The 22,710-nt window shown below is 46.0% G+C and overlaps 1 protein-coding gene across 6 annotated transcripts in view; it reads left to right on the forward strand.

Moving 5' to 3' along the window:
- The window catches only part of LOC119433142 (uncharacterized), a 159,399-nt gene that overhangs the window by 67,978 nt on the left and 68,711 nt on the right, over positions 1 to 22,710 (forward strand). For all 6 annotated transcript variants that reach the window (XM_049659240.1, XM_037700282.2, XM_049659242.1 and 3 more), the window contains exons 2-5: positions 1,590 to 1,698; positions 12,749 to 12,818; positions 13,738 to 13,890; positions 17,539 to 17,841. In XM_049659240.1, the coding sequence (XP_049515197.1) occupies positions 1,590 to 1,698; positions 12,749 to 12,818; positions 13,738 to 13,890; positions 17,539 to 17,841 (635 nt within the window). The remainder of the gene's footprint in view (positions 1 to 1,589; positions 1,699 to 12,748; positions 12,819 to 13,737; positions 13,891 to 17,538; positions 17,842 to 22,710) is intronic.

The following is a 22,710-nucleotide window of genomic DNA, read 5'->3' on the forward strand; positions in this document are numbered from 1 at the left end:
ATTTTGATTATGTAACATGGCGTACCAGTGACAACACGAATAAATTAGGCCTAACAAGAAGGCGTTCCTTCACTACGGCTTTCGCTCCATCGTGTGGTATGGAATGACTTCGGCATGATTGCACAGGGCGCCACACTTGTCTAGAGCGATACCCGGACTGGGGCCTTAGTTCCTTATTTGAGACTAATAAATGTTATTTCTCTCCCTCTTTTTTTTCTCTCTCTCTCTTTCTCGAGCACCACGCTACAAAGCAAATCAAAGCAAGTACATAAAGTGTAGCTACTCTGTTCTGGATACAGCACTGCATATTGCATTATATAGCCTTTCAAACGGAGTAGAAACGCAAAAATATAGCTTTTTCAGGCTCTCAGGGCTCTACTCAAGCGCTCTCTGGGCAAGAGTGTGTAAGCAAGAGTGTATCCTGGGTCCCACTATAGATTGGGACCGTTGTAGTGCGAAGTCAGAGTCTCTAGCTGATACTCTCGTAAGAGGTTTTCCACTTCATACTTTCTCATTCGCGTCTCATTTGTAGACGATAGTACGGCAACATTTATAACATTTATAAAACTTCGTCACGTCGCCGACACCTATCTTACCACTCATTAAAAAATTGCTAACTGAAGATGCATCAATACACAAGAGAGCATCTATTCCTTCCGACCTGTGCAAACATTTTGCAAACAGCACAATGTGACTAAACACACACCTTCCGTTCCACTTCTGTCATGCTTTGGCTTTATCCGGATACCGATTTCTAAATGTCATCGCTGAAATCGTAATGAGGAGAACGAGGTGATGCATTGGCGCCTTTCTGCTCGTCCGTCTGAAGTGCTGACACCTAGCGAGCAGGGCGCGATTCACAACTGCAGGCATGTGAGGAGCAATACGTCAAGCCGGAGGTTAAAAATGCGATGTTTCTTGCTCGTAGCTTTCTTCCGTCTCTTATGGCGCATCTGGTTCTTGAATACAGTGCTTGCGACAGACGCCTAGTTGAGATAAAACGCGAAAATGCGCTCTAAAAGCAGTAGAGGGCACCAGGTACTCACGGCCGCAGCCACCGGTGAAAACAAAAGCTTGATGACTTCAAGCGTTTGGTTGGTGTCGTCATTTTGTGGTCTCAATGGTCCGCCGACGGTGAATCAACTGTCTCTACTTCAAATATTGAGATAATGGTCTCAGGCTCGAGCGAAGCTTCTCCGGTGTAGGAGATGCTGGCCAACTCGAGCACAAAGATATGAGAGGGTTGAATCAAAATGAGAACCTCGAACCCATGCCTCAAGGAAAAGCTTTCGCAATATATATCGTTAGTATAAGATGCTGTCGCTACTCCTATTCGCTCTCACAATTCTAGTTTGCATATCCCAAGCTACTTTCATGACCCGGACTATCCATTAGGGCCTAAAGCTGTACTAAAGCAGACTTCATGAGAGAACAATTTCTCGTCGTTATTTTGGCTTGAACTAGGAACCCCACGGCTGTAAAACCGGCGCACTTGTGGATCGCGTCATAATGCCACATAATGCAAAAGTGTCATCACGTTATCAAAAATAGCTTCGCAACTCCTTTTTCTTCATTTCCTGTTCTTGCAGTGGCCGACTTCACGCAGCAACTCTCCAAGTTGCACTCCCGCCATGCCGAGGAACTGCAGCTGCTCGTCGAGGCATTCCGGAAGCGGAATTCGGAATTACGAAAGGAACGGTAGGCGTTTACTCTTGTTCTTCATCCACCTTTGTGCGTAGAACTTGTCAACAAAACGCACGATTCCTTCCTGCCCACGCGCACAGGTCGGCATACTCTCTCATACACATTTCCAAGGCCTGAGCGTGAGCCATTGACGAGCGGCTTGAATAGACATTCATCAAAACAGAGATGGGAAGCGCGAAAAAGACGCGGACGAGCAAAGAAACGAAGCGCCCGTATTTGTCATTTCTTTGGCCGTCCACGTCTTTTTCGCGATTGTATTTTTTTTTTAGATGAATAGACGTTACTGCGAACGCGAATGAGTGCCTGTAGATGGCTTGCACTGACGTCATCTTCGCCGCCTTTTTGGTGAACCAGCAAGGTGAGCAGCTGCGTCAGTTGGCGTCCCGCACGACTCTAACCCTCTCGAACACGGCCGGTAGAGCAGAGCGCGTTTCGTTCTTCCTTGAAAAGAGGTTACCCGCGGCAGGGAACATGACAAACTGATGTCAACCTAGAAGCCATATCGGAGAACCATCGCCGTGAGAAGCTGCGTCAGAGATGTCGAGTGTGGGCATGACGGCCTATGTTAATGAGCAGACGTGAGTACGTACGCAAGTGCTCATACGATAGTAACTGAACCAGCGTTACAAAACTGAATGTACAAAGAAGCCAGCCGATTTGATTCCCAGAAGCAAGTAGCTCAACAAAAAAAAAGCCAAATAAAATAAGCACGTGTGAAGATGCGCCTGATTTTGCGCATTTTTTTGCAACAAAATGGCTTTTGCCTCGACAGAGGACGCACACGCATTCACTGTTCGGCGGTGGGTCTGCCTTCCGGTGATATCATGGAAACGTGCAGACCTCTTGTTGCACGCAGCAGATGCTGCCTTCCATGTTTCCACTTTTTTTTTTTGTTCCACTGATTCGAGCACACAGTTATAGTTCCTGAAGCATGCGGAAGTCGCCCTTAATGTAGTTAAAGTGCATCAGCAGTGATGGAAGGAGGACTGGTTTTAACTTACCAGACTAACCAACCAGACGACTATGAGCGATGGTTCATGAACGACAGATCTCATTAGTCACTGTCAGAGTATACTGGCACCAAGCAGGCCTGCGTGCTCGTATCTAATTTCCTTCCTAATTAATGCCGCGGACAACCCAGGTGAATAAAGTTAGCGAAGCCTGTTAAAGGGCCTGTGACGAACTTGAAAAATTCATTTTTGTTTAGATGCCACAATCAAACGCTGCGAACAGTATGTATTACATGTACCTCAGGACTCAATGAATATATTTCCTCCTCCTCCTCTTCAATGTCCTGTCGCAAGAATCACTTTTCCTAGCCTAAAGCAGAGATGAACGCATAACATCTAGTGGGTTGGCATGTTGATGGTACATCCTGGGTTTACACGTCATCTCCAGGTGTTTGAGATGTACATCACGAATGCCTTTCATTGTGCATATCGACATAATGGCTTACATTAGGTTAGTGTAAATTTTTGTGGAAACTGACAGCAAGGGTGCGATCAAACCATTTCAACAGACCTTTGCAAGTCCGACTTCTTATACGGGACAAAGACTTTACGAAATGTAATTTCAAAAAGTTAAAGAAAATTAAATTGTGGGGTTTGGCGTGCGAAAACCACGATCTGATTATGAGGCACGTCGTAGTGGGGGACTCCGGAAATTTTGACCACATGGGGTTCTTTAACGTGCACCTAAATCTAAGTACACGGGGGCTTTCGCATTTCGCCCCCATCGAAATGCGGCCGCCGTGGCCGGGATTCGATCCCGCGACCTCGTGCTCAGCAGCCTAACACAATTTTGAAAAATGTTTAAGGCAATGTGCCATGCTTTACAAGTTGTTTCAGAAGGATATAATCGGTTTCGTGTAGCACGCGGACATTTACAGTATTCATCCATGTAAGCCCGTATTGCCCGAAGGAAAGAAATAACAAAGTTAATCAGGAGTAGCGTTTCGTTGCAAGCCAGCGATGTGTCCGCGCAACGTAAAGTACGTCCACAGCAAGGCCGCTCAACAGACGCCAGCAAACTTTTTAATCAAAAATTAATGAAATTCTAGGCTTTCAGGTTCCAAAACCACGATCCGGATTAATTTTGACCACCTCAATTTCTCTAAAGTATGCATGAATAGAAGTACACGAGCGCTCTTGCATTTCTCCCCCCTCCCCACCGAAATGCGACCGCCGCGGCCGGTGTCGAACCCACGGACCTCGAGCTTAGCCGCGCAATTAACGCCATAGCCGGTGTGTTACCGCTGCGGTTGCACCAACGGAATTAACGTCATGGCCTGCGCGAGACGAGAACATGCTTGACCCTGCTTGCCTATACTCACCAGAGCGCCGATGACGTCACGAGTGCTTTTCTTTTCAAACAGAGAGTAAGAGAGGCCGTATAGAAACTGCAGTGCACGTGCTCATCCCGTTGCAGTGCGCCAGTGCCGAGCTCCCTTGATTGGCTGAGACGAGCTCCGGCCCTCGGAACAGCGCGGGGCGCTTATTGACACAACGTACGAGCTGATGTTGCAGTGCGCGAGTTGATCGACGAAAGCGCGTGTAGGAACAACAACAACACAAGCAGAAAATAAGGAAGACGAGTGGATCACACAAGACAGGCCTCCTCGGAAGGCTAATATGTACGCGGCGACTACTTTATCCTACCCCCTGATCTCAATGCCGTGTAGTAAGCCATGAAAGAAGACGCCGGGGAATCGACGTTACGCGCTCGCCCTGTCTCGGCACGAGAAAATCGTTGATGCGCTCCACTCGAGTCACGATCCAATCAAGCCTCGATCCGACGGAAAAGAAAGAAAGCAGCAGCAGCAGCAGTTAGAAAAGGTGAATCGAAAGTGTCGCAAGCTTCGCGTTGTTGTTGCGTCTCCTACGAAGGTCGAAGAGATTTGGCACGAGGAAAGGAAGTTCGTGATAAGATTGTTCGTATAGGCGGCAGTGACGCCAGAAACGATTTTATAAACCTTGAGGAAGAATTTCGACAACCCCTATACTTTACGGAGACATTAACAGTTACGACAAAAAAAATAGAAACCGAAGATTTGTGCCAAAAGGGGGCGACGCGATGTGAGGACCCACCCTGCTTAAAAACTCGTATTCTCCGTAGCAGCAGTACCACTGTAATAATTTCGGTTTGTACGAGACCATGCGGCGTTTTGTACAGGATTCGATGCGACACGGCATTATGGGTACGGGGCAGAATATTATATTAACTCGCAATTATGCGAAAAGCTTCATCGGGGATCGTGAAAGAAGCTTGAAATTTTACAAAACATGACCAGATATTTGAATTCTTCAATATTGCACTAAGAAAGAGCGTACATGTTTTCCAATTTGGCACAAAAAATAAAGAAACAGAATTCTAAACTATCTTTTTTTTATGTATCACATAAAGGAGCGGTGGAACGAAAAATGTTCGGCCTAACGTTAAGACAGGAAGAGAACGGCGTGGATCAGAGAGCAAACGGGTATAGCCTATATTCTATCTGGCATTAGGAGAAAGAAATGGAGGTGCGCCGGCCATGTAATGCTTATGATCAATAACCAGTGGACCATTAAAGTTATAGAATGGATACCAAGAGAAGGGAAGCGCAGCCGAGGATGGCAGAAAACTAGGTGGGGGGATGAAGTCAGGCAATTTGCAGGCGCAAGTTGGAATCAGCTAGCGCACGACAGGGGTACTTGGCGATTTGAGGGAGAGGCCTTCGTCTTGCAGTGGGCATAAATATAGGCTAATGATTATGATGATAAAAATGTCAGCATTTTTATCACTCCTTGTGGTAAGCATTTGAATCGAATTATAAGACTCAGATTACAAACATTGTCAACGAAAGATACACGATTCCACAGAAATCATTCTTCTGAAAAATAAGAACAAGTAGATAAAAGGAAAATCGATCATTCGAGGTACCCGTGAATCTACTTCACTGAAACAAAGAAGGACGTCGCCGATTCAACCTTGATATTTTATCTGTTAATAAATAACATGTAACTGTAATAATAAGTACACATTTGCTTTGTTGCTGATATTATAACCAGGATTAATATGGATAATGTGAATAGAGCACGTTGTGCTGATGCGTAATATAGATAGCCGGTGGGCTTTTAGTGGAGGTGGTCTGTTAGAGTAAGAGAAAGCAAGCAAAGGAAACGTAGAGAGCTAGGCCAGACGAGCGTGCAGTTTCCTACCCTTATGTAGGAGTAAGGGAAAGGGGCAATAAGAGGTGAGTTCTAAATAGGCGATACAGGTAGAGATGAGGTAGAGTGTCGCGACCGAGGTCTCAGTAACATTAACAGCCTGATGAGAATAGGAAATGTTGGGTTCTATGGTGGGGTACGGTACACACAGCATGAGGGTCAATCGACAATTCTGGTAAAATCATACGCACTGCATTGGAATTAATCGTGCTGGTGAAGAAATCACGTTTCTAGGACATAAATGGCGGGACAACCTTCTCCATAAGAACAACTTCATTGAAATCAAGGCATGAAAAGTTCACCGATTCGCGTACAAGACCTCGCTCTCAGAAGCAAACAGAACCTCGGAAGCTTGTCCTACGGAAGTCATTAGTATTATCTGAGCACAATAACTTCAACAAGAATGTGTCGACTCGGGCGATATTTCACAAAATCTAAATGCAAAGTCCAAAGGGAAGCTAAGATATGAACATATATGATATTGCCGCGTAGAGAAACGCAAGTTGTTAAATATACACAAAATATTTTTAGAGCCAACGAAAGATGGCGAATGGTTTCCCTAAATTCTCTCTTCGTCGTCGCTTGCCATTCGAATGTTCCACATGAATGCTTCATCAGTGGCCATATGAATAGCAATATGAATGAATAAATAAATAAATAAATAAATAAATAAATAAATAAATAAATAAATAATAAATAAATAAATAAATAAATAATAAATAATAAATAAATAAATAAATAAATAAAATCACCGCCCCTTCCACTCCGTGAAGATGGTCGAACAGCGAAGCTGTGTTAGTTATACCGAGTGTTACATGTGCATGTGCTGCACGTGATGCAATTGCGTCAACATAAGTAAACACAGATCTACAACACGAACTTATATTGAAACGCTGCCAGGCGAGAAGAGGCAGCGACTTCCGACGCTACTCGACGAGTGTCCAGTTCTCTGGCCGAAACCTGCCAAGCCGCCGCCAGAGGCATCGGCTGCCATCACGGACACCGCGCGCGTCCGGTGCGAATGCGGGGAAACGCGGACGGCGTCGGCAGCAGCTCGGCGCGCTATCCGAAAGGGCGCGCCGCTCCGAAACACCTCTCATCGACTCTTCTCCTCGCGCCCAGCGCGGCCTCTCATTGGTCGCCTCCTCGCCCAGCACGCCTCTCCTCCTCTGCTGGTCACGTAACCTGCCCTTCCCCGGTGCAGCTCTCATTCTCTCTTGGTCACATGACCTGCGTAACGCCTGACAGATGGCGAAGGGTCGACTAAGAACACCTCCGCTGTTACTAAAATATAGTGCATGGTCTGGTACTCTCTCGGAAAGGATACGACTGGGCGCCTATAGGTATGCGTATGAACACGAACAGTTCGCCCACTACGCGACAGCAGCGCCGCGCGCGGCCAGAAACGAGAGCCTGCAGTAGTAATACGCACTGTGCAAACACGCTTTTTTTTTTTTTTAGCCGCGCGAAGCCCGAAATTACCCCGGCGCAAAGCTCCGAGAGCGCCTTGTTCATTCCTTGCTTCTTGGAACGTCGTCTTTTGCCGTCGCCGGTAGTTTTTGCTTGGCAGGTGAAGCAGGAGAGATTGGGAGTTTGGGATGAATCCTCTTTACAGGGGAGCAATCTCGTTACTACGAGTCGGCAGAGCTGCACAACCACCGAGCCTTGAGGAGAAACGTGCTTCACGATCGCCTTCTAATGTTTTTATTCTTTTTTATTTATTTATTTTATTCATTCATTCATTTATTTATTTCTGCATTCGAATTCTGAGGTTCGCAAATCGACATGTATATATATATATATATATATATACACTTCTTTCTTGCGGAGCTTCGTGCCTGTGTGATCGAAAAGTCCACTGCAGTGCCGCGGTAGTTCTGCACTGCATTACTTTCGTTAGACGTCTCATATGCCGTATATTTATAAAGCTTATGAAGCATTAAGCAAACACTGCTCGGTCTATACCTGGGTTTTCTTGTACAATCTTATGTTTCAGCTTATCCGAGAGAAAAATATTACAGACGTCCCTTGATGTTCATTACTTTTTCCTTTGTTTCCATTATGGACGCCGACTGACAGCTCGTCGTGGGCTGAAGCAACTTACTTTGAAGATCCCAGATTCCGGAGTTGGGCGCGCAGTATGTTTCGTATTTACTAATACAGGATGTCCAAACTGACGCTAGCCAAGCTGCTAAAAATCAAATATGGAATATACGAGCACGAAACCAATGGTATTCCGTCATATTTGCGCGCGCAACTCTCGGAGGCTATAATTGAGCAGAGTTAATTCTTCCGTGTAACGCCTGGGATAGCTGCTGTCGCGGCGCGCGAACGCGTGACCATGCGGCTATTTTCGTATTTCGCGCGTTTTCTTTATAACACGGAAAAAATATTTACGTGAGACATAGCCCACCGAAAGCAAGCGAATCGGGTGTTTTAACACACAATTATTACTTTTGTATCAAAATTTGCGCCCTCAATTCGGTAAATAAAAAGTTCGTTGATTATAATCGCCTAATTATCGATAGTTCAACTATCTTTGTCTTTTAATTACTCCCCCTTTGTGGGTGTTGGCTTTCTTGCCGACTTTAAAACTTGGCCCACTAGGCATGTGCCCGTATAGACACCTTGGCCCAAGTGAAAAAAAATGGGACCAGAGCATGCATTGAGTCAGAAGCTTTGAGCTACATAGAAGTGGAGACGTTTCAGTAAATATCACAGAAAGCTCTTATCACCGATTCGCACATGCACACGTGATGCGCAATATTTTATTATTATTATTATTATTATTAATTATTATTGTTATTATTATTATTATTATTATTATTATTATTATTATTATTATTATTATTATTATTATTATTATTATTATTATTATTATTATTATTATTATTATTATTATTCCAAATGCCGACCCGGCTCTCATGATATCCGTGCGCAACTAACGTTCACCGAGAAGCTCAGTTCGCACATAATCTTTACATAGCGATGACCGGCAGCGCCCATGGTTGAACTAACGTGTAACGCAGATAAGCTCACTCGCGATTGGGCAAAACTGTCTATAGCAAAGTTCCACTTGTTCGAATAAAAACAGCAAACGAGCAAACGCAAGAGCGTCGACAATTGCGTCGATCCGTCAGCGTTCCCGAAGACAACGAAACGCGGGAAGAGAAAAACTGCGGAGACTTGCGTAGCCCCGAAAGAAGGGGCGGATATGGGGCGACCCGAACGTTCCTCTGCCCGACGGACAGAAATACTACATTTACGACGATCAAGACGAGACAACTGACGACGAAGGAAGTGCGGATGCCTGAGAGTGTGCCAGAAAAATAAAGAGACGCGAGAGAGGCCCTATAAAGGTCACCCGGTGGGTCAGCAACGACAATTTGTAGCCACCAGTCGCCACCCCGTCTTCCGGTGCTGTGCGGGCTGCACCCGCACAAACATGGCCCGACGTTTCCAACTCTATTGCGCCTTCACTGCTTCTAGTAATCTTGTTCCGTGCATCACAACAGTAAACGAAAGCTCTTTTATTGTTTCGTAAGCAGCGCATTTCTGCGCTTTTTTTTCTTGTGTTTGCTCTTTTGTTTGATGTCCTCCTCCCATGAGGCGGCATTTTGCGCGGAACAACCTTTTCTCGCGCTAACGGACGAAATGCCAGAGGGAGCGTGGAATGTGTGCGTATGGGTAGAGCCCCCAATAGTTTGGTGCAGCACAGTGAATACTATTGCATAGGTGACGCTCATTGGGCCCTGAAACACCGCCACATGGACTCAGTGACTAGGATGTTCGGCTGAGCACGCAGTCACGGGTTCGACTCCCGACCGCAGCGATCACATTCTGACGTGGGTTGAATTCAAAAGAAGTCGTGAACCGACCACGTTAAATACCCTCAGCGGGCTCAAAATGTATCTGAAACTCTCCATTACGGCGTCCCCCATAGTCCGTGTGTTGCTTTGGGTCGTTAAACTCAATAAATCAATCAATCAATCAATCGTCATAAGGCGTTAAAGACTATGTCTCTCCCCAGCATCGGTAACGAATTTCACATTGTAAGCTCCTATAACAGAAGGATGGGCTAGATGCAGTCGAAAAGCGATTGCAAATTTCTGGTCCCTCGACTTAAATTAGAACGGCACGGTGCCACTTGTACGAGTATCATCATCATCATCATCATCATCATCGTCATCATCATCATCATCATCATGCTATGCTTATGACCACTGCAGAGCGAATGTCATAACTGTTAATAAAAACACTATCGCGTGTTCTTAAGTTAAAGCTCTGTTGCATAGTGTCCAGCTTTTAAACATGTGCAATAGCAGATATCTCACAACAGTGATTGATGCATTGATCAGCCATTAACACGCTACAAACATCAATTTGCCACGCGATTCTTTTCGAAATCGAAAGCTTACAAAAATATCCTTATGATTTTAGTGTGGGTCGACGCGATTACACCAGCAGGTAAGTGAAAAGCAGTCGGTCATCGCTACTGTGGTTCAACACGGTATCGCGAGATGTCGCTAGTGTCGCTGCTCCTCAAGTCTGCGTCACCCAATTTACCGGTGTACGTCTGTACCCTCAAAAAAAAAACGCTAGGTCGCGTGCGTCGATTATAAACAGATGTGATATTTGTACGTTGCTTTCTGCAATCTTGGTTAATCTTGGTTATATATGAATGAATGACACTGAACAGAAGAAAGTTGGATATAGTACTCAAATCTGATGAAAACGGCGTCGAATCGTGTTGCCAAAAAGTCTATACAGTCTAACCGTGCTGCCAATCGACGGTATCCATCTGCCACGCTAAGTTTTCCTCGCATCTTCTTCTATAGGTGCTATAGAACTTCGGGCGCTTACCCGGTTTTAAAATGAAAGAAGCCAGACACCTTGCTCGTTACACTGAAACAACCAGAACGTAGAAGTGCAGCAGTCACCTCCCACCGGCAACCACAGAACAAAAAGCAGTGCTTTCGACACCGTGAAGACATCTAACATTCGCGTCAAAACTTTCGCAGTCAGTGTAAAATAAATCAAATTAAGGGATTTAACGTCCCGATACAACCCACGCGTTATAAGAGATTTCATGTATTTAGAAAACACTGGTCTTCGAAGACAACGCAGGTGGGGAATTTTTTTTTTTCGATTGAGCGCACGTAAAATGCGAAATTCTGTATCAGTGCGAGAATTTAGCGGATGCCGTAGTGGGCGACTCCGAATTATTTTCGGCTATCTATTGTCATTTAACGAGCAGCTACACATCTCTGCGGACAGGAGTTTTCGAGTTTGACTCCCCTCTTAACGAAGACGTAGGGTCTGGGATTCGGACCCACGACCTCCTGCTCAGGAGAGTAGACACCACACCAACTGAGCCACCACAGCTGAAACAGCAGCTGTTCGTTAATTAACCCAGACGTAAACCTAATTCACCTAAGTGAAGCAAATCTAAAATAGATAGACCAATATTTCGCCTTGAAATTTCAGAAAAAAAAGAAGGTACACATTTTACAACGAATTCTCTAGATGCTTCTTGAGCCCCAGTTTGCGGCAACGCTCGGTTGCGCCCTTCTCGCCTCACTGCACACAACTAGTGGGTTGCAGCTCGGTAACGCCACTTGTCTATTTGTGCTCGCCTTCGACGCTAACCCAATTTGCGCGCGCGCCAGTTTTTCCTAGGGCCGTGTGGTTATATGTCCCGGGCTAGGCTTGGCTGCGTACTGCCTTTACGCGAAGCTCTCGAGCTCTCGCCTCGCCTCTTGGAGAATACAGGGTTTCCTCCGATGTACCTCTCGCAGGAGACGCAAGTTGTCTGCGGAAAAGCGAAGTGTTTCGTTTCTTCTTGCGTTGCTATTTTACTGTCCTCTGTCTAGCTTTTGTTTAGCGTGCCGGGAAACTAGGTGTCTAGCGAAGCAACTACTTCACTTTGCTCGGTTCGGTTAACCCTTAGAGGTGACGCCAACAACGTCGAAGCGCAGGCGAGATTACGCCGTACTGTGTAAGCTGTGTCACTGTAAGCTGTCACTCTGAACAGTGACAGACGTACGCTACCGGGTAACTGGTAGACGCGTGGACTTACAAAAGAAACGCGCACGCAGACAAGCCGAAGCGACAAAAGCTGGCGCACTCCACTGCGCGATAAAGGTCACGGTATGTAAGCGAGCAATCCCGAACCAAAAGCGGGGAGCGAAGGCTGCAGCAAAAGCAGCGCCTCGAACAACAGCCGACAACTACTGTATCGAGCACCGACATTCCGCTAGTGCGCGGCAAAAGGAAACTAAATGTAATATCCGACGCTGACATTGATGGGGGCTTACGTACGGCAAAGCCAGCTGCAACGTTCAGCAGGGTTTGCCTTTATGCCGTGCAGTACACAGGACTTTGATGCGCCATGGTAACGAGACCTGCTGCGTTACTGCCGGATATGCGTTTTTTTTTTTTTTCTGAGCTTAAGCCCCCGTCGTGCGAGACAAGGTGACCAAACGAATAGGCGGTGGTTGAACGGTGCGTTCTAAATTAGCCCCAATACGCAGCATGGCTAGCCTGAAAACAGCGCGAAAGAGCGAAACACTTCGCCTAGACAATTGGGATGACAGGAGGATGCGGACTTGACAGGTCCCCTTCTCCGAACTGTTGCTTCCATGCTGAGTACGATGTTGAACGCTTCAATCTTCCATCTTCCTATAACTCTTTTGTCTCGTTGCATTGGCAAGCTGTGCTTAGTATTTTTTCTTAACCTACGTAGGCATGTAGCTGCAGTATCGAAGGCATATCAAGTGTCGCAACCTTCGTATTAAGTTTGCCCAATTTTGCTTACAACTGTGCTTTTTTTCTCGTAGGCCTCCGTACCACAGCAGTCTCTTCAACTGTTGGGAGGTGCTTCTTCAGGAAGTTGAAGTCGATTCCCAGGTAAGCGATGAGAGAAAAAAAACCAACCCTTGCCTGAGAAAACTTCCAGCCCATGCGCCATCACTCATAACTTGGTTTCACGTAATTTTCAGCGAATAAGTAGAACATTTTAGCCAAAACACTCCCCTTGAGTTGCACCACTATGTGGAACGATATTAAGATGTTCCACTAGGTGGAACTTAAGCGGAACAAAGTAAAGAGTGGCATGCAGTAGTGGCCAGAAGTTCGACCGAAAGGAAGCGCCGACGCTAAAAAACTAATCTTTCGCATTTCTCTCAATTTGTAAGTGGAACATTATCGCTAATATGTACCACGTACGGAAACCAATGTGCAATTATATTAGGAGTACAACAGCGAGAGCTACGAGGGATGAAGTGCAGCAGTCTCTTCTTGGATGTCTCTTCAGCGTTGCTTCAACGGCTCGAGAGAGAGAGAGAAAGGCAGGGAGGTTAACCAGGTTACCGTACACTGGGGGAGGGCGAAGACAACGTGATGCGCTCGCACAAACATGGCCGAACGAGGGTTTGAGAAAGGAAACGTTGGATATATAATAAAAAATGGCATTTGAGAAAATAGAAGAGACACGCAAAATGCACTACCACGTGAACTCCAGGAAGTTTACCGCGTCAAACAAGGCCTGCTGCCGCAGTAAAGGTAGAAACGTCTTTGTTACTTTGTTACGTAGGTCGCTGCGCGCCGATATCCAAAATGGACTTCCAGCTCCGTAAAGTGCGTCTCAAGACGTACGTTTTTAAAGCACACCTTAAGAGTGGACGAAAACGTTAACAAGCACGACGTAACTTGCTCAAATATGAAGACGTCGTCTTCCAAATCAGAGGTTGGTCCTGAGAGCGAAAGCGCGGTCAACTAAATCAAACGAAGTTTCAACCTGTTTCAAGCTATTCTTTTTTTCGCGCAGGTGCACGGCGACATCTCCCGCTGCTTGTCCCAGCACATGGGCGTGATGCTGCTGGAGAAGACCTTCCACCGCAAGGCGCAGTCGCGGAAGGTCTTCATGCACCGGGAGAGCTTCGAGACCATCCTCGTCAAGGCCGAGGAACTGCTCAATAAGGTAACATAGGACAACACGCACGCTCTCTCAAGGAGGGGAGGGGGACACGCGTATAAGTTTGTTCTAGTCCCACACCTTCCGCTAGATACATACATACACACTTGGTTCACGATTGACCTTTTGACGCATTGCAGACGCAGCAGCAACCTTAGAATGGCAGAGATGTACAACTTTGTTTCCAGATCAGTGACCTTCTCAGCAACTCTGCTGCTGTCTGTTTTTGACTGATTTAGGAACTTGTCTGAATACACTTATCGGAGACATGCACCCCTCTTACAAAAGAGTGGCGAAGTTATACCATCGCAACTTCTTGTTTGCGTGCATTTTGTTGCAATCATGCGCCACTACAACTTGATAAACAGTGTGTGACGCTGGTTACCATGGTAGTGGTAGAGAGGGGACACACGTGCCCTCTGTAATGTTGTAAACCTGTTGAAAGATGTAGCGGCGCATGATTGCAACAAAACGGACGCAAACAAGAAGTTGCGATGGTATAAATGCGCCACTACGACGAAATACTCACCACTACACGGCACCACTACACGGCACTCGCCACTAAACCACCACTGAATTTTTTTTTCGTAGAACTTAATGCAGCGTTCGCAAAATCTTAGAGCGAGCCAGAATTCCTAAACTTTCTGAAAATTTTATTGAAAACCGGTTGCAGATCACAGGTTACCCCTTCAATAGATCTCAAGAGAGAAATCTAACATAGGCATTTGTGTTGTGATCCACGTCGCAGCCACTTTGAGCCAAGCTCGAAATTTATTATGTTCTGACGCGTTCGCAAAACCTTAGAGCGAGCCAGAATTCCTAAACTTTTACAGATCACAGGTACCCCTTCAATAGATCTCAAGAGAGAAATCTAACACAGGCATTTGTGTTGTGATCCACGTCGCAGCCACTGTGAGCCAAGCTCGAAATTTATTATGTTCTGACTGTTTGTCTAGATACATTTGCCCTATGTACAGTGTTTGTTAGGATAAATGTGGTGAGCCACTTACCGTGCTTCACATCCTGCTGCAATGCACTGAATTAGACGCTAATAGGAAAAAGCAATTTTCCATTACCACACCGGCAGCAAGTTTCACTTCATCCTCTAATGATCGTAGGTATAGAACCTCTCTTTAAATATCAATCCTTGTTCAAATTTTTAAAGGATGTGCATAGTTTTCATGTTATAGCCCCAGGAAATCCGTAGCACGGTCTCTTAACATTGGTTTGTGCTGCGGTAGCTGCCCCCATTAAAAGAAAGCACCTGCCTCCCAGCTTTTGGGCTCAAAGGCCTTAAGGAGGCATACGTCCTATTTCCATACTCTCGCATTTTAGCCTCATGATCACTTGCATTCGTACTATACCCATAGACCACTCCACATATCACTGTCATAATTTTATACTATATATCTTTTTACGCTTCTACGATAGCGATTGATTTTAGGCCACTTTACAGCCATGTTACATCCCATCATCGCAACTCGCCAATCAGCGCTTAACGCAACATTATCAGTCATGGGGCTCTTTGGCCACACCTGGCCCTTGCGCCACAGAAACAACACATATCAGCATCATCAATTTTGTTTTATATACTACATTAGGAGACACTGAGTGAAGCTAAACCGAGTGTCTCTACGACACGCGCAATCGAAAATTTGGAAGGCTATTCAACCTCCAGTTGAAGTTGATCAAAGACTGTCTTCCTGAGTGAGTTGGGGGTACGCTGGAGCATAGGTCACTGCACACGGAAGTTTATCGCGTCACTCCGCGCGTGGCAGGGAGTAGGAGGAACGTCGGACTGCTTCATTTTTTGAAGACAAGGTCTTCTTAACTTACTTCACACGTTTTTGGCGTATCTTTTTGTAACCACTTTCAGAAAAAAATGGCACTTCAGCGCCTCCAGAGCGTGGTCGCGAGTTGCAATAGGTGTAAAACAGTAGGTAAAAGGTAGGTTTTAACAAAAGAAGACGTTAGACTTAGTCACAGAGCTAGTTAAAATTAACCGTACGGGCGTAATTAGTGCCAATTAGTCTAAAATCAACCACATTGCACTATATCCCTGTAAAGGGTGCACCGCCGTAGATATTCATATCATGAGGCAAAGCCACCGTGCGGCATACTTTTGGAAAATGGAACGAGTTCACTTGGACCAAGTAGGGCTCGCGTGAGGCAATTGTCCCTCCCCCCCCCCCCCCCAATAAAAAAAGCGACGATTAGTCTCACTAATTCAATTGTTCTCCTGCACTGCAGGAATGTTGTAAATAAATTCTTCGTGATCGGCTTGGGCTCTTGGTGAAAAAAAAGAAACGGGTGTGCACGACGTAAGTGCGTAACAAAATACGAAATAAAGAAATCCCTATTCACCATCGAATCATTTGAAAGGTCGTTGTCTTCTTTATCGCACTCGATACTTCTTTTCGCGCCATCTTCGCGATGGCACCTGTTTTGACGTATAATGACGAGTTAATTTTAAATAATTTCTGAAACACATTCTTTACAACAGAACCTTTCTGTCCCGACCAACCAGAGTCTAGTTTTTTTCGTCACTGCTGAAATATTTCATGCGAAGAGCTACAGAGCAACATCTGCGCTTAATTTGCACGCTATATCACATCGCATATTTGCCTCATTATCTTCAACATTTTATTCTTACACCATCTGACCATTTGTCATTTAATTCTGTTCGTATCATCCGCCTTCCCCATTACACCGGCGCCAAGTACAAGGCCAGATAATCACTAAAGTACTTCTCTCATGACATTATATTGGTAAAGAGTCATCCATTCTATTCTGTATTTTTGTATATACAGATCAATTCTGTGGTGGTTTATCAGCTCCTCTACCTTTCGCACTGCCACAAAACTGATATGCCATGTGCAGTGTCCCTGTGCTTCGATCTGTCGATTTGGATTCGCTCGGCAATCTCCAAGCCACCCGGTTAACTCAGATGGTAGAGTGGCCCGTCAAGGAAAGGCGTTGGTTTCTACAACACATTTCTTCAACAATGAGGCTTTCTTTCGGAGAAACCCGTATTGGGTTTTCTATGTAGCTTTCTATTGCCCTTTGTAGCGTTATAAAAAATTTGGAGGACGCTTAAGCTTCGCCTTTAAGAGTGGAACGCGATAGTATTCAAAGATCCTCGACTCCTTCCCACGCTTCCCGGCAACTGAAGCTTATGTAACCGTAAAGTTTACCGCGAAACGCTGACGGTGAACGCTATGCACGAAGGCGCGCTTTCTGCTAGAAACGCGGCCTCTTGCGTGGTCTCATCTTCGGTTATTGTTTCGCACTTTTAATATTACAGTCTGAGAGATGTAACATAAAAGGCATGCGCGGTCGGCGCTTTGTTTCACGACATTTTTTTGTGGGCTGTCATTCTCAAGATTCTGAGGAATACCTTTGTAAAGAATGTGAAACAAAGGGTGAGCAACTTGTGTGGTAAAAGACGTATTTAGTGTCTACGGAGGGCCTGCGTGGTTGTGGTTCGTAATGATTTTGTCGCCAATGACGGTCGGCGCCGACACCGGATTTTTTTTTTTTTTTTGCAATACTGGGCCCTTAAACGCTGTCGCCTTAAAATATAAGCAGCCAATTATTTCCTGATCACGTACTCCGCGAATTCTCTCTCCTCCCCTATACCGCTGGCCCCATCAGTGCCAGGGCGAGTACGCCGAGGCGTACCGGGCGGTGTGCCGCCGAGGCGGTCCCGACCTCACGGCTGCGCCGCTGGACCAGCCGTCGCCGCTGACCGCGTCCGAGGAGCAGGCGGCGCTGGCCGCCTACTACGACTGCCACAACGCGTACGTCCAGCAGCTGGCCGCCACCAACGGAATGCTGGACGAGTACTACGGCTCCACGCTGCCCCGCCTGCTGGACGAGCTGCAGGACGTGTACTGCGACATCAGCACCATCGTCGCGCAGTCCATGCTGGCGGCCTCCGACGTCCTGGCGGCCAAGGTGCGTCTACCCCGCTGGCTCGATGCGCCACACACTGAGTCGATCGGTTGATCGAATGACTGATTTACGTAATTGGTTATTTATCGACGTGATTGCTAAATTTATTAATACATTGACTAACTGCCTAGTTAATGGATGATTGATGTATAATTAACTTAATAGTTTGATTAATACTGTAAATATTAATAAATTAATTATTAAATTAATTCATGAAATTTATATTCTAGTTAAATTGGTTATCTAATGTTTACCTAATTAATTAAATACTCTAGTTAATTAAAATGGTTGTTTAATTAACAATTAAAGAACTAAAGAACGGGTTGATTGATTGGCTTATTGATTTATTAATAATTTGATTGATTAATTGACTGATTGATTGGTTAATTGACTGATTGATTGGTTCCTTGGCTGACTGATTGGTTCCTTGGGTGACTGATTGGTCCATTGGTTCATTGATTGATTGATTGATTGATTGATTTATCGATCGATTGACTGATCGATTGATTGATTGATTCAAAAGCGCATAGTTATATAAATTTTTGGGTTTTAAGAGAAATCAATTCTGACGGAGATTTGGGTAATGATTTCTTATCGCACGCTCGCAATGTCGTGTGTTTGTTTACTCCGCGCGCGCGAAATCATCATGAATGTTTACATGTGTTTCGCTTTATAATGCCCAATATGACGCTCGTGAAATAACGGTTTTGCTGCAGTTCTAAGGTTTAAGTTACTCCATTTTTCCTGGAGGCAGAGGGACAAAGTAAATAACCGACGCCACCCACCCACCGCGTCCCCAATTAGGCTATCAACGTGCCATCCATGTCATAAAGCGTTAATTCAATTAACCGACCCAAGAGTAATGAATAAACAAGGTTCACAGAACACTCGCATTGTGTTTAACGTCGCGCGGGTGATGGCTAAAACAATCACCGCTCTTGACGCACGCCATCGCACGCATGCAGAGTGTCACAACACGACGTCCACACACCTGCCATTGAGGTCCTCTCTCTGCGCCCGACAACTGAAACTGCCGTCGTAGGCTGCATCCGCCAATACACAGACATCAAGAAACTTCTACGCTGGCACTCGGGCTATTTCTAAGTCTAAATCAATCCAAATATACCACCGGCCGTACAAAATTGTGTTCGCCCAGCAGACGCGACCTAAGTTTTAGCACCGAGCCACTTTGCGCATTCAGATTTTAACGAAAAAGCTTTCAGACATCAATCGTGAGAAACTCAGAATACCGCACGTCAACGCGAGTATCCCCAACTCCACCCAGCCTAATGGAAGTGCCTCTCTTCAGAAGAGGCAGCGCCACTTCACTCGTCGCATATGCGCGCAATCACTAAGCCTCCGTACCACAGAACCCGCTTCGCGTCATCACATCTCCGGTCGCACATGACGTCACAGCGGGATCTCCATTAGCGCCCCCATGTCCGTGACCGCTGCGGAGAGCGATGAAGATATCGCGAATACGACATGGTCAACAAATCCCTCGGCACCACTCAATCTGCTGAGTGGTCTTGTCGCCCATGCGCCGCTCGCCTTACCCACTCCCGCCCCTTCGCACACACTTAGTCGGTCCCTATATGGCCTTGCCCAGTCGAGCGGGGTTTCAAGTGCGTGCGTCCGCTTGTGTGGGCTATGCGCTCGGGACCTATTGCGATAAATATCTTGACGCGCCGAGGCCATGCCGTCAGCCAAGAGCGCTCGCGCATTAGGGCGTGAAGGTCCATTTGGAGAATCCGCGCTGTCGGTGTTCGTACGTGTTTTGCTCGATCAAATCGCTGTAAAAGCTAGGCGGCGGGAGCCGACACGGAGACGGAGAGACCATTCGATATGGTCCGTCCCCGGAAATGCCGGAAGTCGATGTCGTCCCTGATCAGGTTAACCTCGCGTATCATAAGTCGTTATGGCGGTGACCTATTAGGTCCATTTAGATGTATACGGTTGCCAAGTATAGGACAGGTCCGATAGTCCTACAGGGCAGACCCTCTAATTGGAGGAAGGCCTCGGGGTAGTGGTTTGCGAGAGCGAAAGGAACATAAAACAGTGCGATCCCTTCGAGGATTGAAGGTCGCGGCGCTTGCAGTTCGATCGAGGATTCGGCCGTAACGATATATGTACCAAACTATCTGGCGCTTTCGTGTTAATGCTGTGAACGAAACCATGCTGACTTGTGATGTTTTTTTTTTTCGCTTAAGAGCATCGCGTTCGTCTTCGGACCGTTTCACAAGAAACTGCAGTACTTTGATTTAGAGTGACGTCTCATTTACTCAATCTTTTACACAACTCCGTTGGTCGACAACGTCCGTTTTCTTCCTGGACATCTGTAAAGATGGCCGTCGGTGCGGGCGGCTTCACAGAAACTGATGCTTTCTTTGAGTCAGTTCACGGCGACACGTTGCGGTCATTGTTCCAATTTGCTGCATGCGCGATTTGCTGCGTTTTTTTTTCGGTTCCATATTATCTAAGCGAATTTAATTCTTCGGTTTCGCGTGCCAAAACCGCGATCCGATTATGAGGCACGCCGTAATGGAGGAATGACTGCGGATTAATTTTTACCGCCTGGAGTTATTTGCTTCGGTTCCATATTATCTAAGCGAATTTAATTCTTCGGTTTCGCGTGCCAAAACCACGATCCGATTATGAGGCACGCCGTAATGGAGGAATGACTGCGGATTAATTTTTACCGCCTGGAGTTATTTGCCGCGCACTTAACATGCACACGAACGTTTTTTTTTTTGCATTTCGCTCCGCGTAGAAATGCGGCAGCCCCGGGTGGGGTCGAACCCGCCACCTTGAGCTGGGCAGCACGACGCCAATGGATTACTGTGGTGGGTAACCTAATTCACCTAGGTTTACCTTCATTCGTTTACGTATGAGCGCAATGGCGTCCATCTGGCTGGTGTCCCACATCCCCAAGATGGATGCATTGCCAACATTTGTTGCTGGTTGCATCGTCAACGTTTACTAGCAGATGCCAACACTGGCTCGCGGTCAACCAGCAGTCTCTACTGATGGACGACATTTTCTTTCGCGAATGTCCCCCCTACCTTGCGACACTCCGGACCCGGACACTACTAGCTTTGCCGTTTAATCTTAGTTTATCAGCTATTACCTTTCTCTCTTCCTATACGCCGCACTGATGTTACCATCTTTCTGGCGCCTTAAACAAGTCACAAACACCCCTAGCGGTATCTTGAAGAAAGAGACTAATGTTAGCAGCGGAAGCTTAGCAAGCCATGGTAGTTACTTGCACTCCAGATGTTCACGAACAAAAATTGAGGGGGGGGGGGGGGGGGGGGGGGATGTGTGACATGCATGTAACACATATTACGCACATGCTGGAAAAAGATGTAAAACACGGTCTTATGCAAAGTTGCAAGGGCCTAAAAGCGGCGGGAAAATCCCCTTAAAGTACACAACATACAGAAACTTGAACTTTACGATGACTGCCTAATGCCTGCGGCTCGCAAGGAACTGAGACGAATCTTTTCAGAGCGCAATGAAGCTCTGTTTACCCGTTGTTCGAGAACACCTCAATCATAGGCATAGGCTACTGCGGCTGCTTTAAGCACTGGTTGAGGTAGTGTTTGATGTAGTGAAGAGCTTGCGAATACAAATTCTACTAGGTATAATCAGGGAAGGTAAGCATACTTGTGCTCAACAAACGGTGCAAAAATCGATGGCGTTTTCATTCAACTGCTGCCGCTACCAGCGAGATACGAAAGTTTAGTATTAAATAATTCAGCTTACCTGAACTAATGAAAACAAAGGAACATCATGTAGATCAAAATAAGTGGCATTAGTTTCCTTCGGCAAGAACCATCGGGCTCAAATGTCTACCAAATAAAAAATAATGTCCCCAAGGAATGTAAAAATTCAAGCCTGAGAATAAAACCATCCCTTCAACCTGCACACAGCAACACTTGTTCGACTGAAGACTTGCGTGAACAAAGAAATGTGTCAAACCACACAATTGTAGCGAAATTTTAAAGGCGGCGAAAAATTCAGCAGGAAGAAAGTTAACGCCCATCTAAACCCATCACGAACCTACTCAGGAGATAGTACTGTCAAGCTGTACTTAGTGACGCTGATGAACGAAAAATACCGTTAGGAACTTGAGTTACGAATTTCATCTTACTGCGCAAGCTTGTGCCCAAAAAAGCAAGCGAACCTCAAAATGACAACGATAATGACGATCACGTTTGTTTCTCATCACATATGATTTCCTTCATGAAGTCCGTCCGCCATTTATACATGTATCGTTGTCCATTCCAGAGTAATTGTTAGCGCTCACGTAAATTCTAGGGAATACAACACTACTCACGCCCCGTGCACAATCTTATTACGCAAGACTCTCACTATAAAATCAGCGACAGCATTTAAGAAATCTTTATTAAAGCATGGGCGTCTTGCGCTGAGCGATAACTGGATAGCGGTGATAATCCGGTAAGAACAACCACCGGCGAAAAAGCAAAACAGTGTACTCGTGGCAGGATGAAAATGGGCTGACGCTCACGCATAGGACATTGATCAGCAGGAGACACCGATCAAGTGCCCCCACAAAAAGATATGGGAAGGACAAAAACTCTTTCCTCTTTCTCTCGCCCTAGCTTCTACAACCGATCTTCACTTTTGTAAAAAAAAAAAGTGTCTTCGAATCTACGAACGGGTTTCACGCCATCGCCACCCGAGCTTCGCTTTTGCGACAGTGTGACACGTCTTCAATCCTACGCGAACGGCCTCAAGCTCTCTATAGCTGGCGTCAGTGAAGTGTGAAGAAAGAAAGAGAAAACAAACGCAGTAACTTACCACTTCTTTATGAGTCCTGCTAGCAGCCGAAGCGTGATCTAGGGTGCT

Source organism: Dermacentor silvarum, chromosome 11 (genome assembly GCF_013339745.2).
Source record: "Dermacentor silvarum isolate Dsil-2018 chromosome 11, BIME_Dsil_1.4, whole genome shotgun sequence".
Taxonomy (NCBI): domain Eukaryota; kingdom Metazoa; phylum Arthropoda; class Arachnida; order Ixodida; family Ixodidae; genus Dermacentor; species Dermacentor silvarum.